The sequence below is a fragment of the Halichoeres trimaculatus genome, unplaced genomic scaffold, assembly GCF_033239565.1.
Source record: "Halichoeres trimaculatus isolate MK-OKI-2021-1 unplaced genomic scaffold, fHalTri1.1 fHalTri1_scaffold_15, whole genome shotgun sequence".
Taxonomy (NCBI): domain Eukaryota; kingdom Metazoa; phylum Chordata; class Actinopteri; order Labriformes; family Labridae; genus Halichoeres; species Halichoeres trimaculatus.
In genome coordinates, this window is record NW_027437193.1 from 17,625,997 (window position 1) to 17,651,418 (window position 25,422).

Consider the following 25,422-nt stretch of genomic DNA (forward strand, 5'->3'; position numbering starts at 1 on the left):
TTGTTTGTGTCTCACAGGCAGAATAAGCACTTTGGTGTTGGCAGAGAAGATTTGGCAATTTTTTTCACAGGTGCTTACAAATGCATCTTCCTTTAAAAGAGAAACAAACAGGCTTTCCAACAGTATTCATTACTAACAAAGAAAATAATCTACCAATCACACATTTCTTTCCTTTGGGGTTCTTATTTTAGACGCATCTGTCGCTTCACCAACCAGAGGCGGTAAGAAAGAGAGAATTTTTAGATTCAGGACCCCAGATAAAGCTAAATAATTTTATTTCCACACACTGTGCTGCTTGAATAAAGTTTTCAAATTGTGTTATGAAGTTTCACAAGTCATAAAACCTGCCATTCAAAAGCACAGAATCATGACCAACATAGCAGCAGCAGAAGGCAGGACGGTGAATGGGACAAAAATCAAAAGCGATTTAAAAACAGAAAGGGTTAAATTCTACGTAAGCGTATTGCATTCACTTGAAGAAAAAAAAAACTCAGGTTTTTCAGAGTAATTTATTCTTCGGTTTGTTTTTGTTATAAATTTTTCTGTTTTTCTGATTAACATTTTTTTATTGGTTTGTTTTTTGTTATAATTATTTCTGTTTTTATGGGTATTTTTTTGTGGTGATTAATTTTGTTTTTCTGATTAATATTTTTTTATTGGTTTGTTTTTTGTTATAATTTTTTCAGTTTTTCGTGGTAATTTTTTCCTCCTGTTTTTAGGAGTAATTTTTTTTCCTGAAGCATCGAGCTACTTCGAAATCCAGTGAGAACCTCCAACCTGCAGACATTTCCATGGATGTGTGGTGGCTCCTGAAAAAATTACTCAGAAAAACAGAAAAATTATAACAAAAAACAAACCAATAAAAAATATTAATCAGAAAAACAAAATTAATTACCACAAAAAACAAACCGAAATTACTCTGGAAAACATGAGTTGTTGTTTTTTTCTTCAAGTGAATACAATATGTATCTGTAAAATTCAGATGTTAAGTATATCACAATAGCTGCATTCAGCTGACAGACCTAAAAAAGCAGCATCTTTAATTGATTAATGTTTTTAATTTAGGAGATTTGTCCAGTTTCAATCTTGACCAGCTGGAAAAAGTCAATTTTGGGATATATTCCTCAAAATAAAAAACAAAACAACAAACAAAAAAACACAAAAACTGGATTCAATTAATAAACAGTATAAAGGTAATCACAAAAATTCCCACAGTAAAACAGGTGATGCGTTGTCAATCTGGAGAACAAGCCACCATCATGAAGAACAGCTACAAATGTGGAAAAGATGTTAAGTATAAACACAATCCAGGAGGCACATGTCCAACAGGCCCAAATAAAAATCTGTGAGTACTTGAGAACTTGCTAATTAGGTAACTTGAGTTATCAAGTAAAGAGATTACTTTATGTTCCCATCCATTGACTTGATGCTTTCTTTTGTGCTGCACGGTATTTAGAGTCAAACTGATTCTCCAGCAGCTCCTCACAGGATGATGTCAGCCTGCTCAGATGGCCAGGAGCACTGCACCTCCAGATTTCACAAGATTTGACACCATTTACGGGATTCATCTGTCTGTTGCTGCCAGAGGATAAGAAGCTCCTTTCCCTTCCTGTAATAATAAAGGAAAAGCTCTCCATTGGAAGCCAGCAGCGTTTAGAGGCTGGTCCTGGCAGGCCCTGCGTGGCCCTTCTTTTCTTGGCTTTTGGAAAAATGTCTCTCTGCTGGCTCTGTGGTGTTTCATATCAAAAACATTCTTCAGCCTCCTCCTCCTCACAAGCCAGCTACTGTTGCGCTGCCGTGTATTGAGCCGCTGAGTCAGTCACCTGGCAACACACTAAAACTAGTGCCCGGTTTCACCTCAGAGATTCAATACAGCGAGTCAAACTACCAAAAGGTTCCACTAACTAGCATGCATAGCAACCCCGTTTCCAAACACTACGAGGGCTAGCTTTTATTTTTACGTGTTGATTCACAAAATTCTTCAGGCAACCTGAGTAAACGCTCAGCTTTGAGGGCGATGAGCTGCCACGGCAAAAGAAAACACTGAGGAGCTTTTACAGGAATTAGTTTACTTGGACTGAATAGAGAGGTGGAGAAAAGGAGGAGAAAAGGAAAGAAAAGAGCAGGAACTGGACAATTGAGGAGGGTCTGATCATAGTCTTTTAGTTTTCCCACCATGAGAAACACACACATCCACACACTGGGTGCCCCCAGGCCCCTCTAACCACTGGCTTCCAACTGAAATGCTCTTTGTAAGTTAAAAGGTGTGCCTGGCTCAGCTTTAGACCCCTGCAACAAAAGCAGTGGTTAAATAGCAAAGCAGCCCCCCAGGGATGAAGGCCCGGGTCAGTGTGTGTGTGCAGTGTGTGAATAGTCAAAAACTGTTAGTGCAGTGAGTATGGGAACAGCATTAGGACTGTCTCAAACCCACAGAGAGGTGTGTTTGTGCATGTGTGTAGTGTGTAGTGAATGTATGAGCTGATGTGTGGATTGTGTCGTGTCCACAGGGGGAAGCAGCTAACTGTCGTGGTTGTGAATAGACTTCTGTTACTTGGGGCCTCGACTGTTTTCTGTCTCATGACCTTAAAACCCCTTCAAACCATCAGGAACGCCTGTTCACAGCACCAATACCTCCACAGCTCCAAAGAGACAAACATTTCAACAACTTCTCAGATTTCTGGAAGACTTCTTTGCTGATTTTTTCAGCCCAAGTTATATTACAAACAGTTTTCCAGCAAAAGCTGAGAATTGCTTCATCAGGTGTCGACTGTAAAGATTTTGCAAACACTTTGTCAAATCACAGAAGCAGTTTGTAGATAACATGTTTACTTCTCCCTCTGGAATTGGTGGAGACCAAAACAGTGGTAAAAATATGGATGAATGTTGAGCTGAATGAATGATGACATCTGAAACTAGTTAGCAGTTATGAGGTTAGCTAACGTCACTAACAGCCTGATGATGGTCTAATGCTTGATTGTATGCTAGGTCCCCATGCCTACATACAGACCAATGACATCATGTAGAAGCCATGCCTACTCATGCAGTCCTTTTCAAGCAGAAAATTCCCATGATGGACAATTCCTGGCATGAAATTGTGGCCACACTAAAATAAAAAGTTGTAAACTGTGTAAGCAACTTCTTCTCAGCTACATAAGTACTGTGGTAGACATGCATTTGCAGTACATCAACCCCTGCAGTTTGGTAATGGGCACCGCACAGACTGTTAAAAAGTATACAAGCTACAAGCGTTTCTTATGCTGATTCTGCATGTCTCCTAATCTTAACTGCGAGCAACATGCGTGTTCAAGTTGATCACACAATTATACGTCAACATTATCATCAGTCAACACCAAAATAACTGGGTTAAAGTTAGAGGTCAGTTTTTAGCAATGTGGACCTGAAATGGGCACTTGATGTGTCTGGTGTAGCATGGCCAAGCGCCAATATGTAAGGCTGTTCCAGGGGTAGATCACAACTTTTACCTGTTGTCAACAACCAGTTAGCGTCATAGACTGTAAAAAAAAATGGACGTCCGCCACAAAAACTGCTCCCCCTGGTGGCTTGCTGCTTTATAGTTTAAAAAATCTGGCTTTCCAGTCATTCCAGATGGGCTGTGGTCAAACATTCTAAAAAATGAATACACCTCGTAGAAATGTTTCTCACGTCCGATTGTTGTGGTGATTTGAAGATATCATTTGGCTGTCTTGTATTCAAGTCCTCTTTTCCTGAAAAGTTTCGTTTTCATTAGTTATAGGAGGTTAAAAACAAGGTTTTACGTGAGGTTTAACGATGATTGACAGCTGCCGTTCAGGGATTGTAAAATATGTCGGGAGGTAGAGTCAAGAAATGATTAGACTCTCAAAAGAAAAACAAAAAATTATCATTATTGTCACCCAGCTCCCCTCAGATTCTCCCAGAATCCCTCATCGTTTCTACTGTGCAGACTCTGGCTGCAAACTGCTACAATGGCAGCGCCTGTGACGGTTTTGGCTCCAAAAATGTACAATAGTGAATGGTGGAGCCACGCTGTCCACTCTATACACAGTCTATGGTTAGCATGCTGCATTTAGCATTTTGGCGTACTTTGTTTAATAGAGGTAAAGTTGTATAGGATGCTAAAATATAAGATGCTTCATACTAGCATCTTCCAACAGCTCTGCCCAACATTTAAAAGACTAGTTGAAAGAAGACATCACAAAATACTTAGTCAGAGAGAGCCTAACATAAGAGAATAAACAAATACACATGAAATGGTTAAAGCTTGAATCTGGCTCTCCAGAGATTCAAACACAGCCGAACCTAAATTTGATTAAATAACTCCTTCCAACCAAAGCCCATCAGCCGCAGAGCAGCCAGGTCAGGTCAGTGAAATACAATCTGCATGGCCCTCGAGACGCTCCGGCTACAAAGAGGCCGCCGCTGAAAACGGAGTGCAGCCAGCTGCTGGATGCAGGCTGCCTCTGTGCCTGCCGCACGCTCACTCATCACTTTCAGTGTGATGGAAAATTATCCTCAAAATCCACACTTCAGTTTGCCTTCGAGGAGATTGGTGGATTAGAAATGATTCACAGCCTCACCTGAATTTAAACCCAAATCACCTAACCGAGGCCAAAATATCCAGAAACAGAGGAGAAGGAGTGAGAGCGGGATGAGACAGAGGACAGAGAGGCCATGTGAAGGGTAAGTAGCAGCTCCGACGCTCACAGAGACACCGAGAGGAGACAGAGAGTCCAATCAGAGAGAATTATCCTGACAAACCCTCTTCAATCACACAGCCATCACCCCCCCATGCTCCAACTCTTTCACTTTGCCCTCATCCGTCTCCCTCTCCCCTCGTCCACTCTGAATGAAGAGATGAAGGATGATTAAAGGTAATAGCCGAGAATACGTCTGTGAGGGAATTTTTTGATTGTTAGAGTGGAAGAGATGGAGAGGAGGAGAGGTTAAGATGTGGCAGGGTGGAGAGGACTGTCTTTTTATTGTGGCTGGTGACAAAAGTGACTATCAGTTTTTATGGCACGAGGATATGAAGACTGTAGAACCAGGGGGAGCACCATGATACATTTAACCTGATGTTTATACTGGTGAATTTGGACCGAACCCAAAGAAATTTTACTCAGGTGCAAGTGAAGTTTCTTCCTCCTAAAATGACTCATGTGAGGCTACATGTGTGTGTTACTTTAAAAATGAAAAAGAAGTAATTTGGGATATGTGGTAGAATAATTCAGAGGTGTAACAGATGGAAATCTAAACAGAAAACACCAGACTGACATTTTCTTTAGCAATGTGATGCTAATAAAACACACCTTGACATACAAAAACAATGATCTTTACCAGCAAAAAAAAAAAACAATCTAAGCAGTAAAATCTAACAGAAAGGATCATGTTTTATACAGAACCAATCAGATTAAAGATGACTTTAGCTGTCCACCAATCAGCAGTGTCTGCTAGGAACTTCAAGTTGCTTCTTGAGAAGAGGAGGAGGAAGAGGAGGAGGAAGAACTTGAAAATATGGAAGTGCTTTTGGTGTGAGGAGATGAGATGAGATAGCATTTAATTGCTTCTTTCAGAGACACAGCTTTAATCCCATTGTTAGAGCCGTGCTGTTTCATCCCACTGATAACTCACAACACTTTGAACACTGAACACACACACACACACACACAGACACACACACACTCACAGATTTCCTTTCTGCTGCGATAGCAGAAAAAGTGCTTAGCATGCCACATGCTCTCTTTTTTGAGGCAAAATTTAACTAGGTGAAAATTAGACTTTAAAATCAAAAAGAAGGGGGATGTACAGAGCAAGCATGCCCTCTGTCTGGGTATGCATGTGTGTGTTTGTGTGTGTAGGTGTTTTTCAAAAGAACATAGTTAAAGATAAAGAAGACAAAGGCAAGGAGAATTTAGAATCCATGTCAGGTGTTTTTTTTTTTTTGCTGCACTCAAAAGCATCTCCAGCAAGGTCAAAATCCAAAGTAAAACCAAAAACAAACATTTTATTTTTGAAAAGAACAAATAAACAGGCTCTGCTTTAAACAGCTGAGTGCATACACACTCACTTCAAGTACACACGACTTCTTGGAAATGAGATGCTGACTGACTTCTGCAAGAACAGCGTGTAAAAGTTTTCATTCTCCTTGGAGCAGACACACACACACACACACACACACACACACACACACACACACACACACACACACACACACACACACACACACACACACACAGTCCAGCCCCCATGCAGGTTTACAGGACAGAGTGAGACCCCCAGGCACAAAACCCCTTCACACACACACCCACACACTACAATGGTCCTGTGGTGAAAGGCTGGAGAGAAGGCACCTAATCTTGTTACAGCATGACGAATACTAGAAATCCTGCATTCACTGATCCATGCCCACGCTCGCTCACGCACACACACTCACACTCACACACACACACTCACACGGCCCTAGAGAAGACGTGTTGTGAGCGTGCAGTGATGGACAGTGTGCTGGCCTCATGTGATCTGACAGTTTAAGTGGTTTGGGTTCAAACGTCTTGAGGCAATCTCACAAAGGTAATGTTTCAAATGGCTGCATTAGCAGGAGCGGTTTTTACCCAGGATCCATTTTCTCATTATGTTATCACCAGAAATTTATTTACAGCTGCACCCAGCTCAGATTTGGTCGCTTTGCTGATGTTTGTGCAGGCCTGCTCTGTGTGTATCTCACGACTGATGTTTGGTGTAGGGTGCAGTTCTGAGAAGTTCTAAGATGCTAGCTTAGCTTTTTCTAGCTTCGGACTTTACAACCAAATTCTCTAAGTGCAGTGGGCCTGAATCACATCAGGTGAATGCTTTGCTCCTGGATGATATCAGGCCATCACTTCAGGTCTGTGATCAGGCTTTTGCAGGTTCCCCTCTGGGTTAAATTATGACTGGTGGACCAGGATTTTTTTTAAATAAACATGTTTTAGTGTTTTTATAGTTTGTCAATCCTCATTGTTTTGTGTGGTTTTATGTCAAATATCAAAGTGGGTGTCATCATCCACCCGCAAAACAGATAAACTAACCTAAACTATCAATGCATGAGAAAAAGGGTGTGACTGAAGCAAGTACAAAACTTCTTAGGTTGAACAAGCAAAACAAGGAGGGTTGAATATGCCTTTACTAAACGTATGATTCTGTCAGGCTGTAATCTTTGCAATGTGTCTAAAAGCATTTTCTTGGTTGAAACACGGGGTGTGTGACAATGCACCAGTCTAAAAAACATTTCAAGCATATAAACTGTTTATTTGACAACACTAGAGGCCGAACAATCAGTTCCATGAAAGCAGGAAGAGTCCAACATTTAAGGTGTGGTTGTCTGACTAAATCCAAGACAGGGGTAGTGTTTATGTCCAGCACTGACACAATCTGCTCTCATAGCCCTGATGTTGCTTCATCAGTCTTGCATGAACATCACACTGTGACTTTGTCAAAGTTCTTATGTCGTCATATCCTGCCTTGGAAGTATGAAGGAGCTCATATGTGAAAAAGAGTTGTATGATAAAAAACAACAGGTTTTCAAATCAGGCCCTGGGTCTGCCCCTGTTATCTTTGTTAGGGTGTGAGGAGAGAAGAGGAGGAGGGTGTGTGAACAGATGAGGCAGAAAGGGGCACCCAGATACTTTAGGTGGAGGAGGGCGACCTGTGTGTGTGTGTGTGTGTGTGTGTGTGTGTGTGTGTGTGTGTGTGTGTGTGTGTGTGTGTGTGTCAGGGTAAGAGGTCTCGACCAGGCTGTTCCTCATGGCTGTTGACCACATTAATCATGTTGCATGGAGAGAAGCAGTGGGTGTGTGTATGGTGGAAAGTTGTCCTCCCATATGTATGTGTGTGTGTGTGTGTGCGTGTGTGTGTGTGCGTGTGTGTGTGTGTCTGCACTTGACTGCTCCTATCAATTCAATTCAATCCCTCGTTTTAAACACCCTCCCTTTTTTCACAGGGCATCCCCATCCCCCACCACCCAGCTCAGCAGTCTCTCTCTCCAAGTGTGTGTGTGTGTGTGTGTGTCTGTATGTGATGGACTGCTGAGAGCCTAATGAGGTCCCTCCCTCCTCTCGGGCTCTTTTTTTGTGGCTGTGGAGTGTGTGGTAGTTGTGAAGGGGGAGCCAGAGGTGACAGGTTGCTTGGGTTCCTCTACGTTTGCTATTCTTTCCTTCCTTCCTTCCTTCCTCCCTTCCTTCCTTCCTTGCTTGCTTCACACCTCCTCAGACTCTCCCCCATTTCCTACATCCCTTACCCTCTCCCTGAATTCGATCTCCCACCTTCCTCCCTTCACCCACCCATCTCATCCCAGCTTCGCTCCATCTCTTTTTTCATCGCCTCCTCCTCTCTGTGCAGTCAGTCCTAGCATTCATTTGTCGGTGAGGCTGCGGCCTAATGGGCCATAGCAGGCCTTTCCACTAAAGAAACCCACACAGAGTGCTGTTATTAGCAGGCAGTGAGATAAAGAGGAGAGGGGAGGCAGAGAGAGAGGCAAAGGGAAATCACAGCAGACTGGAGCACAGGAGAAAAGAGGTAAACTGGCGTGATTCATATTAAAGCAGCGTTCAATTAGCTAATGCTGAGTAGGCATCTTCTCCTCTGCAGCCTGATTCGATTCTGTGTTTTTATGTGCCACTAGCTAGCAGGCAGGCTCGTTCAAAGAGGAAGAGGCCATCGACAGAGCAGCATGACCCAGCAGCCTCTTAAAATTAAGAGGGGTGAGTCACAGCGAGGCTGGATTGATACAACACGGGTGAAAACATCAGCGGTTCGCAACCAAATGAAGCAGTCTATGCACATCAAGAAAACTCGATCCTTTTTCCTCTCACGTGAGCCTCAATTTGCATCTTAAAATCTTAAAATTTGAAAGAGAGTTAAGAAAATATCTAAAGTTCTGATACCTCAAGTTCAACAACAGAAATTTCAGCCTTGAGTCCTCAGAAAATGCATCTCATATAGCATAAGAAGGAAATTACAGAATAGTAAATGACTACAAGTGCAGCCAAGACATTAATCTACAAACCTAAATCTATGCATCAAAGTACAATTTGGATGAATATTTCTAACCTCAGGCTAATTCAGCTAATTCAAGACTCCTGTTCCTTGATGTTTTCATGACGAGTGTTTTCAGTGCTTAAGAAAAGTATAAAAATCAAGAGCAAATAAGATCTTAGCTTTTCAAGTGATGAGACACAACCTTAAAGGAATGCTAACACCAGTTGCTAACACATTTTCATCAACAATGAGTTGCGTAATATTTACAGTTTCACCTGCTGCCCAAACTTGCTATAATATCACATAAGGCTCTTGCACTTGTCACAAACACAAAGAGGCGCTGCCACTAAAGGTAGTGACAGTTTTTGATGTGGCTCTAAATCAGGGAAAATGACAATAAAGATGGAGTATGAGCTTCAGCTTTCAAAGTAATCAGCCCTTAAATTACTGAAAATAGCATGTTGTTCAAGGTTTTTCTATCTATGCCTGTATTTCCAAAATCAGATTAGAAAATCTCACATGTTTTAAATAGGAGGGTTTGGTATGTGTATTTAATGTGTTGGTTCAACTCCTTTGTCCTCGTACATCCATGTTTAAACACCCAGATCTCTACAGAAACACACTGATCTGACGTGTACGTCTCTTCTGTCTCAGAATAGATGTGTCGGAGGATTTCTAGTACCATAAAAGCACTTCTCCATCATCATGAATAGGATCAGGATTAGCTGTATGCAGGACTAATCAATTCTATAAGGGCTCTGATTTTATCATTGTGTTTCCCCATATTCCAAAGCTTAGCTGATCATTTGCAGCTGAATATGACTGTAGCTGCGGTCAGAGACTGCTGGTTGGGGCTTAGAAAAGGAACAAAGAACAACAGGAGACTTTTTCAACCTTTGGGGGTTAAAGATTGGTCTGCTGTTCACATTTTGCATTCAAAAACTCAGAATAATTCAGCCACACAGGAGGCCCCAGCCCATTTGCTAATGCACACTGACAGTCTGAATCACCATAATAGGGGACTTGGTCTCTAAGTGATATAATTATTCGTAGCTTTAGCACTAAGTGCTTCCTTTAAAACCTTGTCCTCACATTTCAGAAGAGAAAGAGGGCGATAAAAGGCTCAAGATGACCAGGAGAGACAAACTGTACAGGCAGAAAAGATCAAATCTTTTGAAGAGGTCAGGACAGAGGAATCAGAAATTAGGCTTCAAATACAGGAGAGATGTTTTGTCTGAGAGGAACATTAAAGGAGGGAGCACATCTGTACACCATGACATGATGAGCTACTCACATGCACAAAGGGAGAGGGAAAAGACATGCTGCATGGTTGTTGACTCCCATTTCCTCAGATCAAAGCCAACCAAATGTATGGAAATAGTTTCTAATCCAACTATAATGGATGTCTCTCTCACAATGGGCTCCTATGGGCCCTCGTCTGTCTTGTTGGCAGTAATAGCACTGTTGCTGAGAGCCGCTTTGAGTGCTGCTGAGATTGGAAAAGCACATAGGAAACAGGCAGTCACTGCAATACACAGCAGTGTGTGTATTCAGAAGAGGAGTGAAAGGAAGGAGTGATGACTATCTGAGCTTGATATCTCTGATCTACGGCCGGCCGTTGACTGTGGAGATGGGCGACATGATAAAGCAGCAGACCCATTGCATTTGAAAAGAAAGATGGAGGCCATTAGCATAGAGATCAAGAAACTAGCATAGCTAACACAAAGCAGGGCATTGTGGGAAAGGGAGTGATGTGTTCAAATCCTGCAGAGTGCATATTACTTAAACGTTTTTAGCCTTTTCTATTTTCTTCCTGTAGCAAAAATCATGATTGTGTTTATAAATTCACACTGTGTGCATCTTTAATTTGAAACTACCGTAACATCCACAGAGCCATGTCCCCAAACAGCTTCCACTGATGCTTTCAGTGTCACAGGAGGAACCAGAGCAGGCGATCATGCTCAGAGCAAAAGGTCAAATTTAATCCAATTAGCTGAGAGTCCCTGATCTGTCAGTGTTACGGCTCAGTCTGTGTCTGACTGCTGGAGCTGCTCTTTACACAGAATAAAAAGGCATGGAAGAAATGTAAAATCCAAAATATTCTGTGGGAAAGTATTAAGTGATTTGCCTTTCCTAAAGTTAAATCAGATAAAATGTTTCTTCAAGACTAGCTTGTAAAAGGTTATCTTGTGGCTGGTTGGCACAAGACAGGAAACTGGAGACAAATGAATATCAAAGGTAGACCAAAGAAGAAGAAAAACAAACAAAAAACTTAAACAAAAACAGATTAAAGCCCACATGATCAACAAGTGATTACTTTTTACAGATCCGTCTCCTCTAAGTCTGCAAGGCTTGGGTTATGAATACTGTTGGCCAGCTCAAACCTTTCCGCTTGGGATCTAAAATAGCCTGGAGACCAGCTATAGGAATGCACCACATGCCAATCAAAACATAGACAAAAAGACACTAAACATAGCTGACTGGTAGAAGATAAGACTACCTTTGAGAACATATTGCTAGTGGAAACAAAGAATGGTGTAGAACAGATAAAAAGTTTTCTGTTAGTGTATTTTTATACAAAATCCAAGTGAAACAAAACACAAGATATCAGCATTTGAAACAGTGCTGCATGTGACCACTGTGCCTCTCCATCTTTCATCCTCGTGGGACAGTAGTTGTGAGTGACAGTGGGCTTCAGTTATGCAGGGAAAAGCTTGGTTTATGCTTGATTGCTTGACGCGTCTGTGTAGTCCTTTCTAGGCAGGAAATTTCTATGTCATAGACATGTGAGAATTTCAAACTTCTGCACAGAGACGGGAGGACAAACAGGAGCTCCTAGCCTCTGAAGAACAAAAATACTGGCATGTATATGAATCATCACACAGAGACCACCGTAACAGTGATGAACAATTACTGGTGTGAAATTCTTATACTTGGGTCAATACAATTTATAGGCTAGCTATAGCCTTACATTATGCATCATTTGAAGAGTAAAAAACTTAACTTTTGCAAAGAAAGCAGGTGAGATGACTAGGGCTGCAGCTATCCAATATTTTAGTGTGCGAGTATTCTACTGAAAATCCCATCGATTAATCGAGTAATCGGATAAAATACATTTTTGTTTAGTTAAAGAGCAGTTATTTTTCAAATGAAAGTTTTTCTCTTTAAGAAATAGAATTTTCTGATACAGCATGTCAGTATGAGCACTTGCTTTGGTAGCTCCAAAATTTGTAAACACACTTTGACACATTTTTTGTGCCTTGTATATCTCATCAAGTGTTGCGGCCCCAAATGGCACCCGTTTCGTAGAATGACCCATTAGTCTCCAAACCCCAGAAAAGAAGCTAGATTTGTTGCTAGTTGCTATTTTGTATAAGAGGTAGCTTGAGGGGTCTGAAAACTCTCTTAATATGGCCTCAGCTCTATTTGAAATACCACTCTTTGATCTTTTTTAAAATTTAAATGATTCCTCTAGGCGGAGAAAATTACTCGAGTAATTTTTGTAATCGAGTACCTCGAATCATTCGAGAAATCGTTTCAGCTCTAGAGATGACCCTTGTTATAAATTTTTTGTCAAAGCACTGCAACACCAATAATCTAAGAAATTAACAAGTCAGTTCTTGTGTCTTCAAAACCCTTAAAAATCTCCAAAGAGAAAAGCCCTTTATTTGGACATAGTCCAGTGTTGCCAGTAAAAATCATTTGAATACTAACTAAGGCCTGAATCCTCATCTTTTATTCTTCTCTGAAAAGAAACACAAACCACCACATGGGTTTCGTGTAAAAAGAGAAGCTCTTTCTTTTGTGCCAATATAAATGAGTGTTTCAACATGTGGCAGTTTGATTTCTTTGGTACCTGACCCTGCATGTTCTCGGTGTCTGCCTGAGAAGCACAGGTCTCAAAAAGATAAATAATCCTTTGAGCTGTTTTCAAGGCTTTTTTAAAATCAGCACACAGCTAATAAAGGAGAACAGAGGACACACACACTTCAGGAAGAGTTCAGCTTGACCGACTTCTACCCAACCATCAGGTTATCAATAGGACACACATAGGCGGAGGAGTGGTCTCATTTCTCTCAAATCAGGAAGTCAGGATGGGAAAAGGTCTGAGGTCAATCGAAGGAAAGTTTCAAATTTTTCATCTTGATTCCTCAAGACAAAGGAATTTTTTCTTCTGCTGATAGATCCAACCAAAGAGTCACCTTTATGGTTTTTAAACAAAGCAACCTGGAATTCCCCTCATGTCATGTTTCACGCCACAGGCATGGCTGTCTTTCTGAGGAAAAGCATCACTTAATCTCATGTGGGATGAGTTATCAGATTGTGTTACATGTCAGAGGAGAGCAGAAAGGATACAAGTTTTAATGAGTTGCATATGCAGCTAAAACCTGACTAGAAAAGAGTTTGGTTTGGATCTATTTTGCATTTCAAATAGTCGCCTCCCTCCTCCTCTCCTCCCCCAACATTTGTTAGGCAATTACAACCAAACGAGGCCATAATAGTCCGGTCTGCCTCTGACTTCTCTTTCATGTCCAGCCTCTCACAGACATGGACAGAGGCCAAATGTGTACAACAGCCCTGGTAAACAACACACACTTGGACACACACAAAAAGCCAATAAAAGACAGGTGTGGAAGAGTGCAATAACAGAATACAGCAGACCGTCAGCTTCAAAAGCTAAAAGGACGAGGCCAGCAGTGATCTCGGCTCATAATTGCACACCCACCACCCGAGGTAAAAGCACTGAAGGTGGAGGAAAACACACAGAGCGTCACACTCAGGCATGAAAACAGAACAGGGATAGTAAAAGAAAGGGTGTTTGCTCCGTTTTTATCTCATCACATGAGCAGATACACACCCCGCACACACAAGTTTGTAGTGTTTCACAGCTGGGAGAAATGTGCAGTTGTTGAGGGACAGAGCTGAACAAACACTACCAGAACAAAGAATACCACTTTTTTTTGCTTCTTTTGCTACAGCAAACAAGTCAGGGGTGGAAATAGCACGGCTGGAAATCACAGCAAAAATGTGGCTGAAACACCCGAGGCCAGGTTTAAAGGGAAAGTAGTCACAGGACACACACACACACACACACATATACACACACAGGAGGAGAAAATGGAAGCGGTGCCCAAAAACAGGTGTCAGACTTTTGCTGAGCATTGTAACTTTTCTTTCATTTGGTGATGATTAGCAGTACTTTGGGTTGCAGAACAGTACAGGTAGTCCCAGTCAATTAAATCTCTTCTGTTTGCTTTAACACAACTGTCTGTTTTCCCAGGAGACATCTCCTTTTGGAAGACGCTATTTGCTGAAAAGTTTGCACAGGGGAACAGCAGACGTTTCAGAAAAAACGCCAAAGAAAACAGGCTTACAGCTAATGGTGGCTTCAGGCAAAGGTGTTTGTTGTTGCTCTGATCAGCTGTCTGTCTTTGTCAGGTGGAAGACTGCTGTTGCACAGGAGACAGGCGGTACTAAAGCATCCAAAATAATAAAAAAAAAAATCATGATCCTTTTAACTCAATGGCTCTGATATGGAGTCTCTTGGGTCCTGTGATGTAACTAGGGATGGGTACCGAATTAGGTGCTTTTTTAGGTACCGACCGAATTATGTCAAAAGTACCGGGTATCGATTCGTGTAGAGTCAAAAGGTACCATGTTTAGGTACCTCAGCGCATCTTTGTGACTGTGAGGGAGCGGAAGAGTAGGCGATTTTCCATGCTGAACATGAACACAGCATTTCAAGGTTATATAGTGAAGAATTTATTTGTTAAATTGTAAAAAAAAAAAAAACATTTTATTATCAAACAAATTTACCACATAGACACAAAAAAGTACCGAAAATTGATACCGTTGAGTACCGGTACCGATTGCCAGGTACCGGGCATTGGTACCGTATTGTTGTGAAAGGTACCCATCCCTAGATGTAACAATATATCTCTAGTTGAATCCAGTCAATAAGGTGCAGTTTCACCCAAAAACACAAAAAAATGCAGTGAAAAAAAAGTCTGTATTTATGTGTAAACACTGAGGGACTGAAACACTAGTGAGCATGCCAGGCCTGTAGTTGGTGATATGACTGTAGAGACACACCCCATAGGACCACTACCTGTTCCTTTACAGACTGGAAGAAGTCTAACCAGCAGCCAATACACTAATACAGAGGATGACTGCAGAAGTGGTGCAACAGATGCACATTTTGCAAATTCAGCAGCAAAAGCGCATCATGGTAGTCCGCTTTTGTTACTGATGTTATTGTCCAGTTCTCACACAGCAATTTAAGTTGCAACAATGAAAGTGTAATGTGAAAAAAGGAGCATGATGTCAGTGTTTCTGGCTTGCTGTTTACACGGCAACAGTGTTTCTAGAAGAATCCATTCTGGAGGCCATTTTCAAAAGTTTCTTTTGTGGTCGGCTAAAACGCCATTTCTGTGTCAACGACAGGCCGAAACACGACATTACCTTTGCATTTCATCTTAAAACCATTGTTGTGTAAACGGCGCATGCATGCATAGATGTAATAAAATGTTTGCTGCAAAATATTTTCTTTCGAGGGGGAACATCAAAACCTCTATGACCAAGCACATCAGCATTTGGAGAAAGTAACACCCTCAAATATTGTCTGGTTTCATAAAAACTGTCTACTCTAGATGCTGCAATACAGTTGAACTCAAACTGCAAGTCCCTTTCCTAATATTCATATTGTAAACAAACATAAGGTCCCACTATGATTTTATTCAAGGTGGAGTTGGTAAAGTGACTCTTTGAAAAATGTCAGCAATAAAAGTAACTGATAAATGTTGGTAGGTGAATGGATTGACTGATTGTTAAGGAGGCATGATGTATTAATAAAATTCTTGATACTTATCCGGGTTATTACATGATCAAACATGTTCTCAGTGCTGCTAAAAAACCCACTGATCTCTGCATGAAGCGTAAAGCTTACATACGACACTTTGCAGATGACTGTCTTCTCTATTTGTGAAATCCACAAAGCCAATTATTTTTCCTTCCACCTCTTTCAAGCCAGAAATTTTGAGACCAGTAAAGAGACAAAGACATCAGAGCAGAGGACATAAAGACAAGAAACAAACAAAAAGGTCAGCTTATCGAGGACATCAAAGTTTGGCCATAGCTTCAAACAAAGCCAGAGAATCTGTGAATGGACATTTTCCTTTCATCAAGCTTTTTGTGCTTACGTACAGATGGTCGCTCCTCCGTCAGATGGAGGACGCCGTCAAACACAATCTCTGATTAATGATTTCATATAATCAACCCTTATGTGCTCTCACACACACGTGTACAGGTGCCTCTTCTCTTTGATGAATACAACAACAGAGCATCTTCTAATGGCCTCATCTTTCACGAGCCTCTCCAGAGCTAATAAGAGAGCCGGGACGATTTGTTTTACCGATTTTCTCTTTTCGAGTGTGGTGGGCATGGAATTAATTACACTGATTAAATATTGTCTGTCTGCTTTGTGCGCCGGGGAAGGGCTGAAGACAGACTGTGTGAGAGTATGTGTGTCAGTGTGTGTGTTTCTGTGCAAAGTGGCTAGAACTGTGGCTCAGAATTGGTTCTTGTGTGGATATCCATGGATAAATAGACAACAAATGCACTCAAGAAAATAAAAGATGGGCTTTTTGCAAATTAATGCTCGAGCATTTTGTTCTCCTGCAGCGAAGGACAAAACACTTACTTTTTAATGGAGCACTTGTCTTCACAAAGAACTTAACAACAGACTGTGTCAAACAAGAAGAAAGCAGGAATGACAAACTTACAGAAAATGTAGGTTGCATACAGCTTCTCACACATTGAAAGGCAGAATCAAGGCTGAAATGTTCCACATTTTCAACTCTTAGAGCAGCGGTGGCTTGCGAGGACAACAAGCTGCTGTGATGCCTGATCAGTGCGTCATGTAATCGTCAAACACACACACACACACACACACATCCACCATCAGCAGATTAAAACTGAAGTCTGACCTCGGTGAAGTTGCTCACTGTTACCAATAAGAACATGATCCAACATCTCACCAGTGTGGATGCTGCTGAGATGAGAGTTGATGTCAACAGTCTGACCTCTGTCTCACACAACAGTAACGTCTGAATCTCTCCAGCTTGGTCCCAGTCCTAACCCACAGACACTGGCTGTGGTCAGCAGAGGGCGAGGCATGATCCGGCCCGGGCTGACTGACCTCTCCCTCCTGAGTGGGAGCCTACAGACAGAATCTGATCAAAGTGCGAGTCATCTTCTTTACTGATGTAAGTTGTAGAAACAGAGAAGAAGAGAGGGTGTGGAGAGCCAGAAACAGCATGAAAGACAGAAAGCAGACGGGGTGTCACATGTTGAATGAAAAGCAGATAGAGATTTGAGAAACAGAGCAGATAAGTAAAGACAGGACAGAAATAGAGACACGGACAGACAGATATAATCTGAGCTGTGTCAGTGGAAAAGAGATGGGAGATGAGCTCACTGCCTCCTCCTGTCTTTTATCGCAGCACTCTGCTCTTGAGCAACCAAAGAGAGGATTTACACCAGAGGCTCACAAGCTTTTTCCACAACAAGGAACCCCACGGCCATTCTGCCAGGAAATTACATCTGAGGAAATACTGGCAAGACCAACCACCTACACACACACACACTCACACACAATTTCCCTGGAACTCAAAATCTATGACACTGAGCAAGTCAGCGATAAAAAGTAAGAACCAAAAAGCTGCGCCTGGATGTTCTTCGACAAAGACTTTGTGTAGCTTTATGTTCACACTGAGATCATCTGCCCACATAAACACTCCACAGAGCTTTCTTTAAGGTGTGCAATGTGGAAAGAGTTTCGGGAAAACATAAAGCTAGGAAAATAAAGCAGCTTGGCTTTTTGATTTATTCTTCAATTTTTATTCACCTGAGTTTTGAATCTTTGAAGACTTTATTGGGCAGGGTGCACAGAGGCTGGTAAGGACAACTGCGAGACACAAACTCTTTCAATCAGGAGAAACATGCTGCAGCTGTTCCCTGGAGCGCTGCTGCAGGCTTGGAGCACTTGTTCTGTGATGTCTGAATTAAGAGGGGTTTTTTTTCTGCGTTTGTTTTTGATTTTGGGATGTTTGTTTTATCTGCAGTGCACCTGCAGGTTATGTATGTGCTCAAGACCTGTCTTTGGATTTTAGCCCTGGGTTTCTCCTAAGGTTAACTGTTTGGTCTGTGGCAATGTGATCACCCCTGTCAGTCACAACAGCACACAACAAAGTGACTCACTTTCTATTCAAGTTCAGACTAACAGACTGATGGTAAGACAAGACTCAGAAAATGGTCAAAATGGAGCTTCATTTATTGAACACAGGATACAAGTTTTGGTTTGCTGAATGTGGTAAGCAAACCTAGCACCACTAGCTTTTGGTTCTCCTTGCAGGTTAACCTTCAAACATCAAAGCTGCTTACAAACCGCTTCAATTCAAGTTATAATACACCAACTTGACCAGACACAGCCTATAACAATGTTATCTCCATTTTCTATACCAAAATACTTCCAAACCTTGCAGTCCTAGCTTCTGTCTCCTGTGCTTGTTTACACCCCGCAGGAGCCATTTATTGTATCTGCAGTGCTGGAAAGCAGTGGGTAGTTGTGTTACAACTTGACGATGGCATGTGACCAGAGTTTTAGACTTCCAACATTTTACCAGTGAGTAATTTTGGTGCTGACCAGCATAGGTGATGCTTCATTTTCAGCCAGCACACCTGGCTTAGAACTGCTGTAGTTTGAAAAAGATTTTAAAATGTCACTTTAAGTCTATGTTTCATCTGCAAACTATAAATGTAAAACCTTATCAGCTGATATCTCAATGTCACAGGATTGAGTTGGCCTCTTCAGCCCACCTGCATCTTAAATGAGAAGATTTTCTGATGATACAAAAGTTAACACTGAGATATGTTGGAATTTGCATTGGAACAGCTTTCTTCTTCTACATACAGCAGTGGTTGATATCACTGTAACTAAGAAACACTGCTTTGCACTTGACTTCAAACAATTTGGACATTACTTTCAGCAAGATCCTCAGAGATGAGGTACTTTTCACAAAACTACGGATGTAAACACTTTGTACAAATGTCATCCAAACCCAAACCTGCCCAATTAAAGAAAAAGTAAAGAAAAAGTTTGAAACAGTGTAGAAATCTGATATCTCAACTTTTTACACTTTGCAGTTTTTTGCTTCCATTTATCTCAGTAAGAGGACCGGCTTTCAGGCTTTAAGATATTCCAGGACCTGAAGTGCTGGGAGTTAAGAAGCCACACAGTGCGTTCAGCTCCCCGCCTGGCTGTCCCATACAGTTTAATCCTGTTCGACTCCGCTGCCTTGCTTTGTCAGAGTCACCGGCGCTTCAAAAGGCGTCAGGGACCCATTACAGCTTTATGTAACGTCGCATAGACGGAGACGTGTGCACACATATACACACAGACCCCACCTACCCCCCTTTTCTGTGAACAAGGGGTTTTTCTACAGCTGGGTAACAAAGCATGACCCAATAATCCCAAAGCTTGACTCAAAGCTTAAGAAACCCCCCTGCCCTCCCTCCTCTTGCACCCCTTCCTCCCGCTCTCTGAGGACTTTATAAGGCTGTGGTACGGGGGCTTCTGGGCACACATGTGTGTCTGTGTGGTGTGTATGAGGGATAGGAAGGGAGGGGGGGTTAATACAAATAGAGGCACGCTTAGCTTTGATTATTCTAATTATGACTTGGAGCGAGGAGCAGATTATTATGAACACATGGGCCGATGAGTTGTTGATGAGCTCACGTCTCCTCAATCCGTCAGTATTACCGTTAAAAGAGGCTGACACACAAAAGGCCTTCAGACGTAATGTACGGGGGCGGAGGGCATCAAGGGGACACATCAGTCAACTCAATTTATGATTGTTGAAGCATAAAAGCCGTATCAAATGGTGAACTTGCACTGGAATTACTCACTTCTTTCACAACTTTTCCTGAGCGCTCCGCTTGCTGGAGGTGCTGTAACTAATGAAACTTTTAGCCACAGACGCAAACAGAAAATCTGAAGCCGGGCCCAATGTGAGCTTCTTTTTATGAACAAATATGATCAGAATACGGCATGACATGTTGCTGTTGGCAGTTATTGGCGCGACATCAGGAAACAGTGGTCCTTCTTTTCTCAAATACTACTGCTCTTATCTCAACTCTCCGTGACCCAGATGACTTATTATCCAAGCAAAGTTCTCAAACAGATCTCATTCAGATCTACCCTTTCTCCTTTCATTGGGCTTCAATAAGCTATTACCTGAAAACAAAAACTAGAGCAACTCTAGATCATGCTCCAGGCTCCCTGATTCTGAGAGAAAAAACATGACGAAATTGCGTCTCCAGGCGAGCATGAGTTAAAAGGAAAAAGGAGCTCCTGCTGAGCTTGTGATATAGCTGTGAGGGAAAACTAAATATTATTGTATCTCATGATAGCCTAGCATGAAAGATTAAGTGTTTCAGGAGTTCCTTGCTGTTTGATGCACCACAGATGTGTTATTCTGAGTTTTCAAGGAATTGAAGGGGAGTGGAATAACTAAAGGGTGTTTTCTTTGCCAAAATTGATGCCAATGTTTAAAACTTTGCTGAAAAAAAGCGTCCCTGCAGTCACAAACACAAATAGAGGCATGCTTAGCTTTGCATGGCCGCACAGCATCACCCATCTACAGCTGAGGTAAATTCAAAGGAGCGACGGACGAACTGAACTTGAATCAAACTACAGCAAAGCAAAACGATTTCTTTGTGTGGAAATGAGCAGCCTTGTGTACATAAGGCTGTGAGGGAAAGGCTGAGGGTCAGTTTTCCACACTGATATTCAGTGAGATGCTGGATATGTTGACCCTGCATGTGTCAGCATGCAGCCGCGTCTCTCCAACAAGCTCTCATTACAAAGTTCATGAAGCGTCCATCTCGTTCGCTCGAAGGCAAGAAACACCGCCGTTTAAAGTGGCGATTATATGATGCCATGTGAGGTGAAAGCTCTCTCAAGACTGTCATTTACAGGTGTGTAACTCGATGCTTAATGAGTGCATTGTGTGTGTTTGAGTATGGGAGAGAGCCAGCTTGGTTGCACAACCTATCCAAACCCAGCTGAAAAAAAAAACAATTGTTCTTGTGCTAAATCAGGCTGCAAAGTCTTCACGCAGCAACTGGTTCCCAAGGTCTGCAGAGCGAAGAGGAGCCAAATCTTATCTCCATGTCACACAGCTATTTCGCCCGTCTTGTGTTTTGTTGACAGAAAGACAAAACCGTGTGTCTGCCTGCTATGACTGACCTTGGGGGGCGACTGGATATGATTCAGCGGTGAGGCAGGTAAGACTGGTAGTGTTTGCTTACGGGTGTATGCTTTGTTTTGACCGTTTCAACACCCAGCTGGAACTTCTGCACCACCTTCAATCACAAAATGTACTTTTGGTGAAATGTGACGCTGACTCCTAGCCTGAAGGATGTGAGACGATTATGCACTGTGCACTTACAAAGTGTTTTAGAAAGGTGTGCATGAATCCTGTTTGACCATCAAACACAAAGACTTTACCTGTGCGATTAGTTTCTTAGAATTGAGGAAGTGATAAAAGAAGGTCGTACCTTCTGAATTACAGTCTATAATTAACTCTTACATAAGGATTACATGTCAGGCCTTAAGGCAAACAACTAAACTAACGTCAGAACAAATCTGACTCTAATAACTTATCCGATAACAGCAATATATCAACTCCCTCAGACAGATTCAAACTTGCAAAACTTCCCAATTCAGACTGAGAGCACAGCTCACTTTCATATTCACGAGGCTCAGATTTCCTTTAGTTATGGGCTGGAATCGATGAGCATTTATAAGATGCAATTAGATACAGCAGTCACTAAGGAAGGCTGCAGCCACAGTTTGCAGCTTCCCCCTCCTTCCTCCAGATACCTTGGAGCAACATGAAACCCCAGACAAGCTCCAGTGGCTCTCGCACCATATGGCCAAAGAGAAAAAAAAATGCTCCCAGTAACCATGAAAAGCTGTTTTTTGACTATCCACTGGTTTCATCTTGTCCATTCCCTCGTGTATGGGCTCATTTTGTGGCTGTGCTGAGCCGGGGGTATGAGGCTAATGAGAATGTGAGTGGAGATGGAGCTTTGCGGAATGGCCCTTTGTTTGGAAACAGCCTCTCTCTGCAGCGCTGGAAATGCGAGACGCTTATCGATCATTTCAACTGGAAGCCTTTTGTGTTGCGAGAGAGAGGCTGCAGGCAAACGCAGCGACAAATGCAGTTTATAACGTTATAATCAGCTGCTCGGGGGTCAACTTTAATCATAAAAAAACATCACAAAACACTCGCAGCGTGGATTTTACACGCTGGTGGCGACTGCGCTCTTTGTCCGGTGCGACCAGCAGCAGCAGCAGCAGCAAATAAACAGAAAGCTGCGAGGGGATTTTTTCGGATTAACGTTGGATTAATCATAATAAGGGGCCCAATAACCGTCTTTGTTCCTTGTCTAAGCCACCTTCAACCGATGGCGAGTCGAGAAAAACGACTTTTTGCATCAAGGAGGGCGTACAAACTAAAATAAAAGCCCGACGCTTTAAACGCAGGGTCCTTTTGTATCCGCGTCTGTCAGCCCTCCTCATCCCCGCCTCCCCCTGCCTCTCAGTCGGGGTGACGGCTGTAGCAAAGCTCGGACCGCCGACGAACGAAGAAGAAAAGTGCTCCAAATTGCAGAAACATGGTGAAACCCCAAAATAAAACGCTGGGTAAGGTTTCAGTGTGAAGGCGAAGTGGACAGAAACCCTGAAGCTACAGAGCACAGCTACAATAGGAAGCTCTTTAATTTTTCAGCTGGTCGGCTAAAGCTGGAGAGAGCATTATCTTTACTTCCCCCTTAAAATGAGGCAGATAACGGCTCCAAACTCCTCAATAAATGCTTCTCTGTTCACCAACAACACTCAAAAGCACACAAACCCGTGTGGGGTAGAATGTGAGTGGATTTAAACGCTTTGAATACTTTCCACGACAGCAGGGAAAACTTCCATCAATCATCCCCCGTAAAGATCCAGCAGCAGCAGCAGCGGCACGGACTTGGAAACGGTCCACAGAATGAGAAAACGCCTTTTTACACTCTAATATTCCACTTACCGACTTGTAAAACGTTTTCCACACAGCCAGTCTCTAGCAGCCTGATGCCCCGGCGGAAAGGCAGTCCGTCCCCAGTTCCCACAGCTCCGGCTGCCCCCACGGCAGCCGTCGTACCGGCGGTAGATCCTCCGCCACCACCGGCGGTTGTAGCTCCGGACCCCGCACCCCCTGCCCCGCCGGTAGCCGCCGACGGACCCTCCTCGCCGGCGACTCGGCACTGAAACGAAGAGTACATGCATATCTCCTTTTCGTTACGGGGAAAAGACCAGTAGACGATGCGGCGCTGGACGGGCTCCGGGATCCGCTCGAAGCGCTCCTCGACTCTCTCGAAGGCCCACTTTTCCGCTACTGCTTTCGCGGCGCAGTCCAGAAGAGACTCCGGAGAGCGATACCGTGAGCTGGGCAAGCCGCTGCCATGGCCGGGCCCCGGACCGGGACCTCGGGGAGCAGGGCGCAGGCAGGGTCGCTTGCTGGCCGGAGGTAAGGAGAGGAGAGGATGGGGCTGTTCTCTGCGTCCTTCCGCCATGGCGAGCCGATCAACACTAAGACGTACGGTGTGCAGACCCCGAGCAGCAGCAGGAAGCCGACTACACACACAAAAACACACATTCACACACTCACACACGCTGAGCAGTCGGTGTCAAGGCAGAGACGACTTCCGCCTGGAGCATTTCAAAATAAAGTGTACTAAAGTAATAAAAGCAGAAAAACTCACGTCAACCCAAAGTCAAAATTAGTCTTCGGAGAAACACCTCATCAGTTTCGTTAATCGTTAAAATACCATATTTACAATATGAAATTTAAAGAAGATGCATTAAAATTAGTTCAAACTTTTAACAAATAGAATCAGTTTGCCTGTGTGTTTAGCAGTTTTATTTACATTATGCTGTTCACTATTTGTAAATTACCTTCTATGAATGTATAATATACATTTTTTGAGTCAGTAAACTTGTCATCCATTTTTTTGCTTTTTTAATTTTATTATTTATCAATTTCACGCACCACTACTGAAGGTCAAAACTCAGTATCACTCTGTTTAAGTGTTGTTGTTTTTTTTTATCAAATTTTAATCCTAAAAAGCAAACTCATATCCCAAGTGTATCATAAATAATCTAGTAAGAGGGCTGTGGAGTCAGCACTGGCCATGAAAGGACAACCAGAGCTAACACTACGATTAGCTTATTTACTGACCAGTGTATTGTACTGAAAGTCCAATTTTTCAGATAGTTGATGTACTCTCATTCATCTCTTCAGCTGCAGAAACAATATTTTAATTAAATACATTCTCCTTCACAATGTTGTATTAGTGTCCCATTGTCTTCATTGACTCAGGATTTAGACTGCATCAGAGATAATAATGGTTTTATTTATACTACAGAGCTAAAACAAGATCCTATTTGTACTGCATCTCAAATGCAACATGTATGCATTATTTGTCTTCAGAGAAATGTTCTACAGTAGTACCTCTTTTATTTTAAAAACCCCATGTTTTAATTTCCTGTCACTTATGCTGTTTGTCTGTGTGACTTGATTTAAAAGAACAGCCAGAGAGTGAGAGAGAGAGGAAGAGAGAGGGAGGTGGGGGTGTCTGTAGATTGATTGGATGTTGAGGATGTTACACATCACTAACCAACACAACAACAAAACACTGAGGTCTCAGATCAGCATGGCATGTCTGCTTCAGCCCCTAAACCTGCTTTCTTGTATCCAAATATGATTTATTATTTATATCACTGAGTCAAAGTAACGAGTGCATAATGTAAAAATGAGGTGAAAACACATCATGAATAAATAAAGTAACGGTTTATCAGATAAAATTTTCATCAGTCTTATTCTGTAAGATGGAATTATTCCCATAAAACATCCTGTCATTTCTGTTTTGATATTTCTTTAAAATGTGCTTCAGGAGCAATAGCCACCAAACACCTTTCATCACTCTGCAGTCTCAGTGATATGACAGTGGAGTCACTGACGTGCGCATTTTACATTGAGACAGATAACGATCCCAATTCTTCCACATGAATAACAAAGTTACTGTTTTGCAAATTGAATTCACACTATTATGTGTGCCATACATATCAATGACCTCAGGCCAGTGAATACACATTCATTTAAAGGGCACAGCTTACAGTTGCATGGCTGTTCCACCACAGGGTGCTGAGAAACTGGGGCCAACCTCATACTTGAGATAAGGCTGAGATAATGGAGCCTTCTACTCATTGATCCAAAGCATTAGCTAAATGTTAGAGACATGGAGAGGAATAAA

The 25,422-nt window shown here is 42.3% G+C and overlaps 1 protein-coding gene across 1 annotated transcript in view; it reads right to left on the reverse strand.

The window, feature by feature from the left end:
• The window catches only part of zswim5 (zinc finger, SWIM-type containing 5), an 80,584-nt gene extending 56,872 nt beyond the window's left edge, over nt 1-23,712 (reverse strand). The window contains exon 1 of the mRNA XM_074688547.1: nt 23,157-23,712. Coding sequence (XP_074544648.1) covers nt 23,157-23,682 — 526 coding nt within the window. The 5' untranslated portion in view covers nt 23,683-23,712. The remainder of the gene's footprint in view (nt 1-23,156) is intronic.
• Between the last annotated feature and the right edge of the window lie 1,710 nt (nt 23,713-25,422).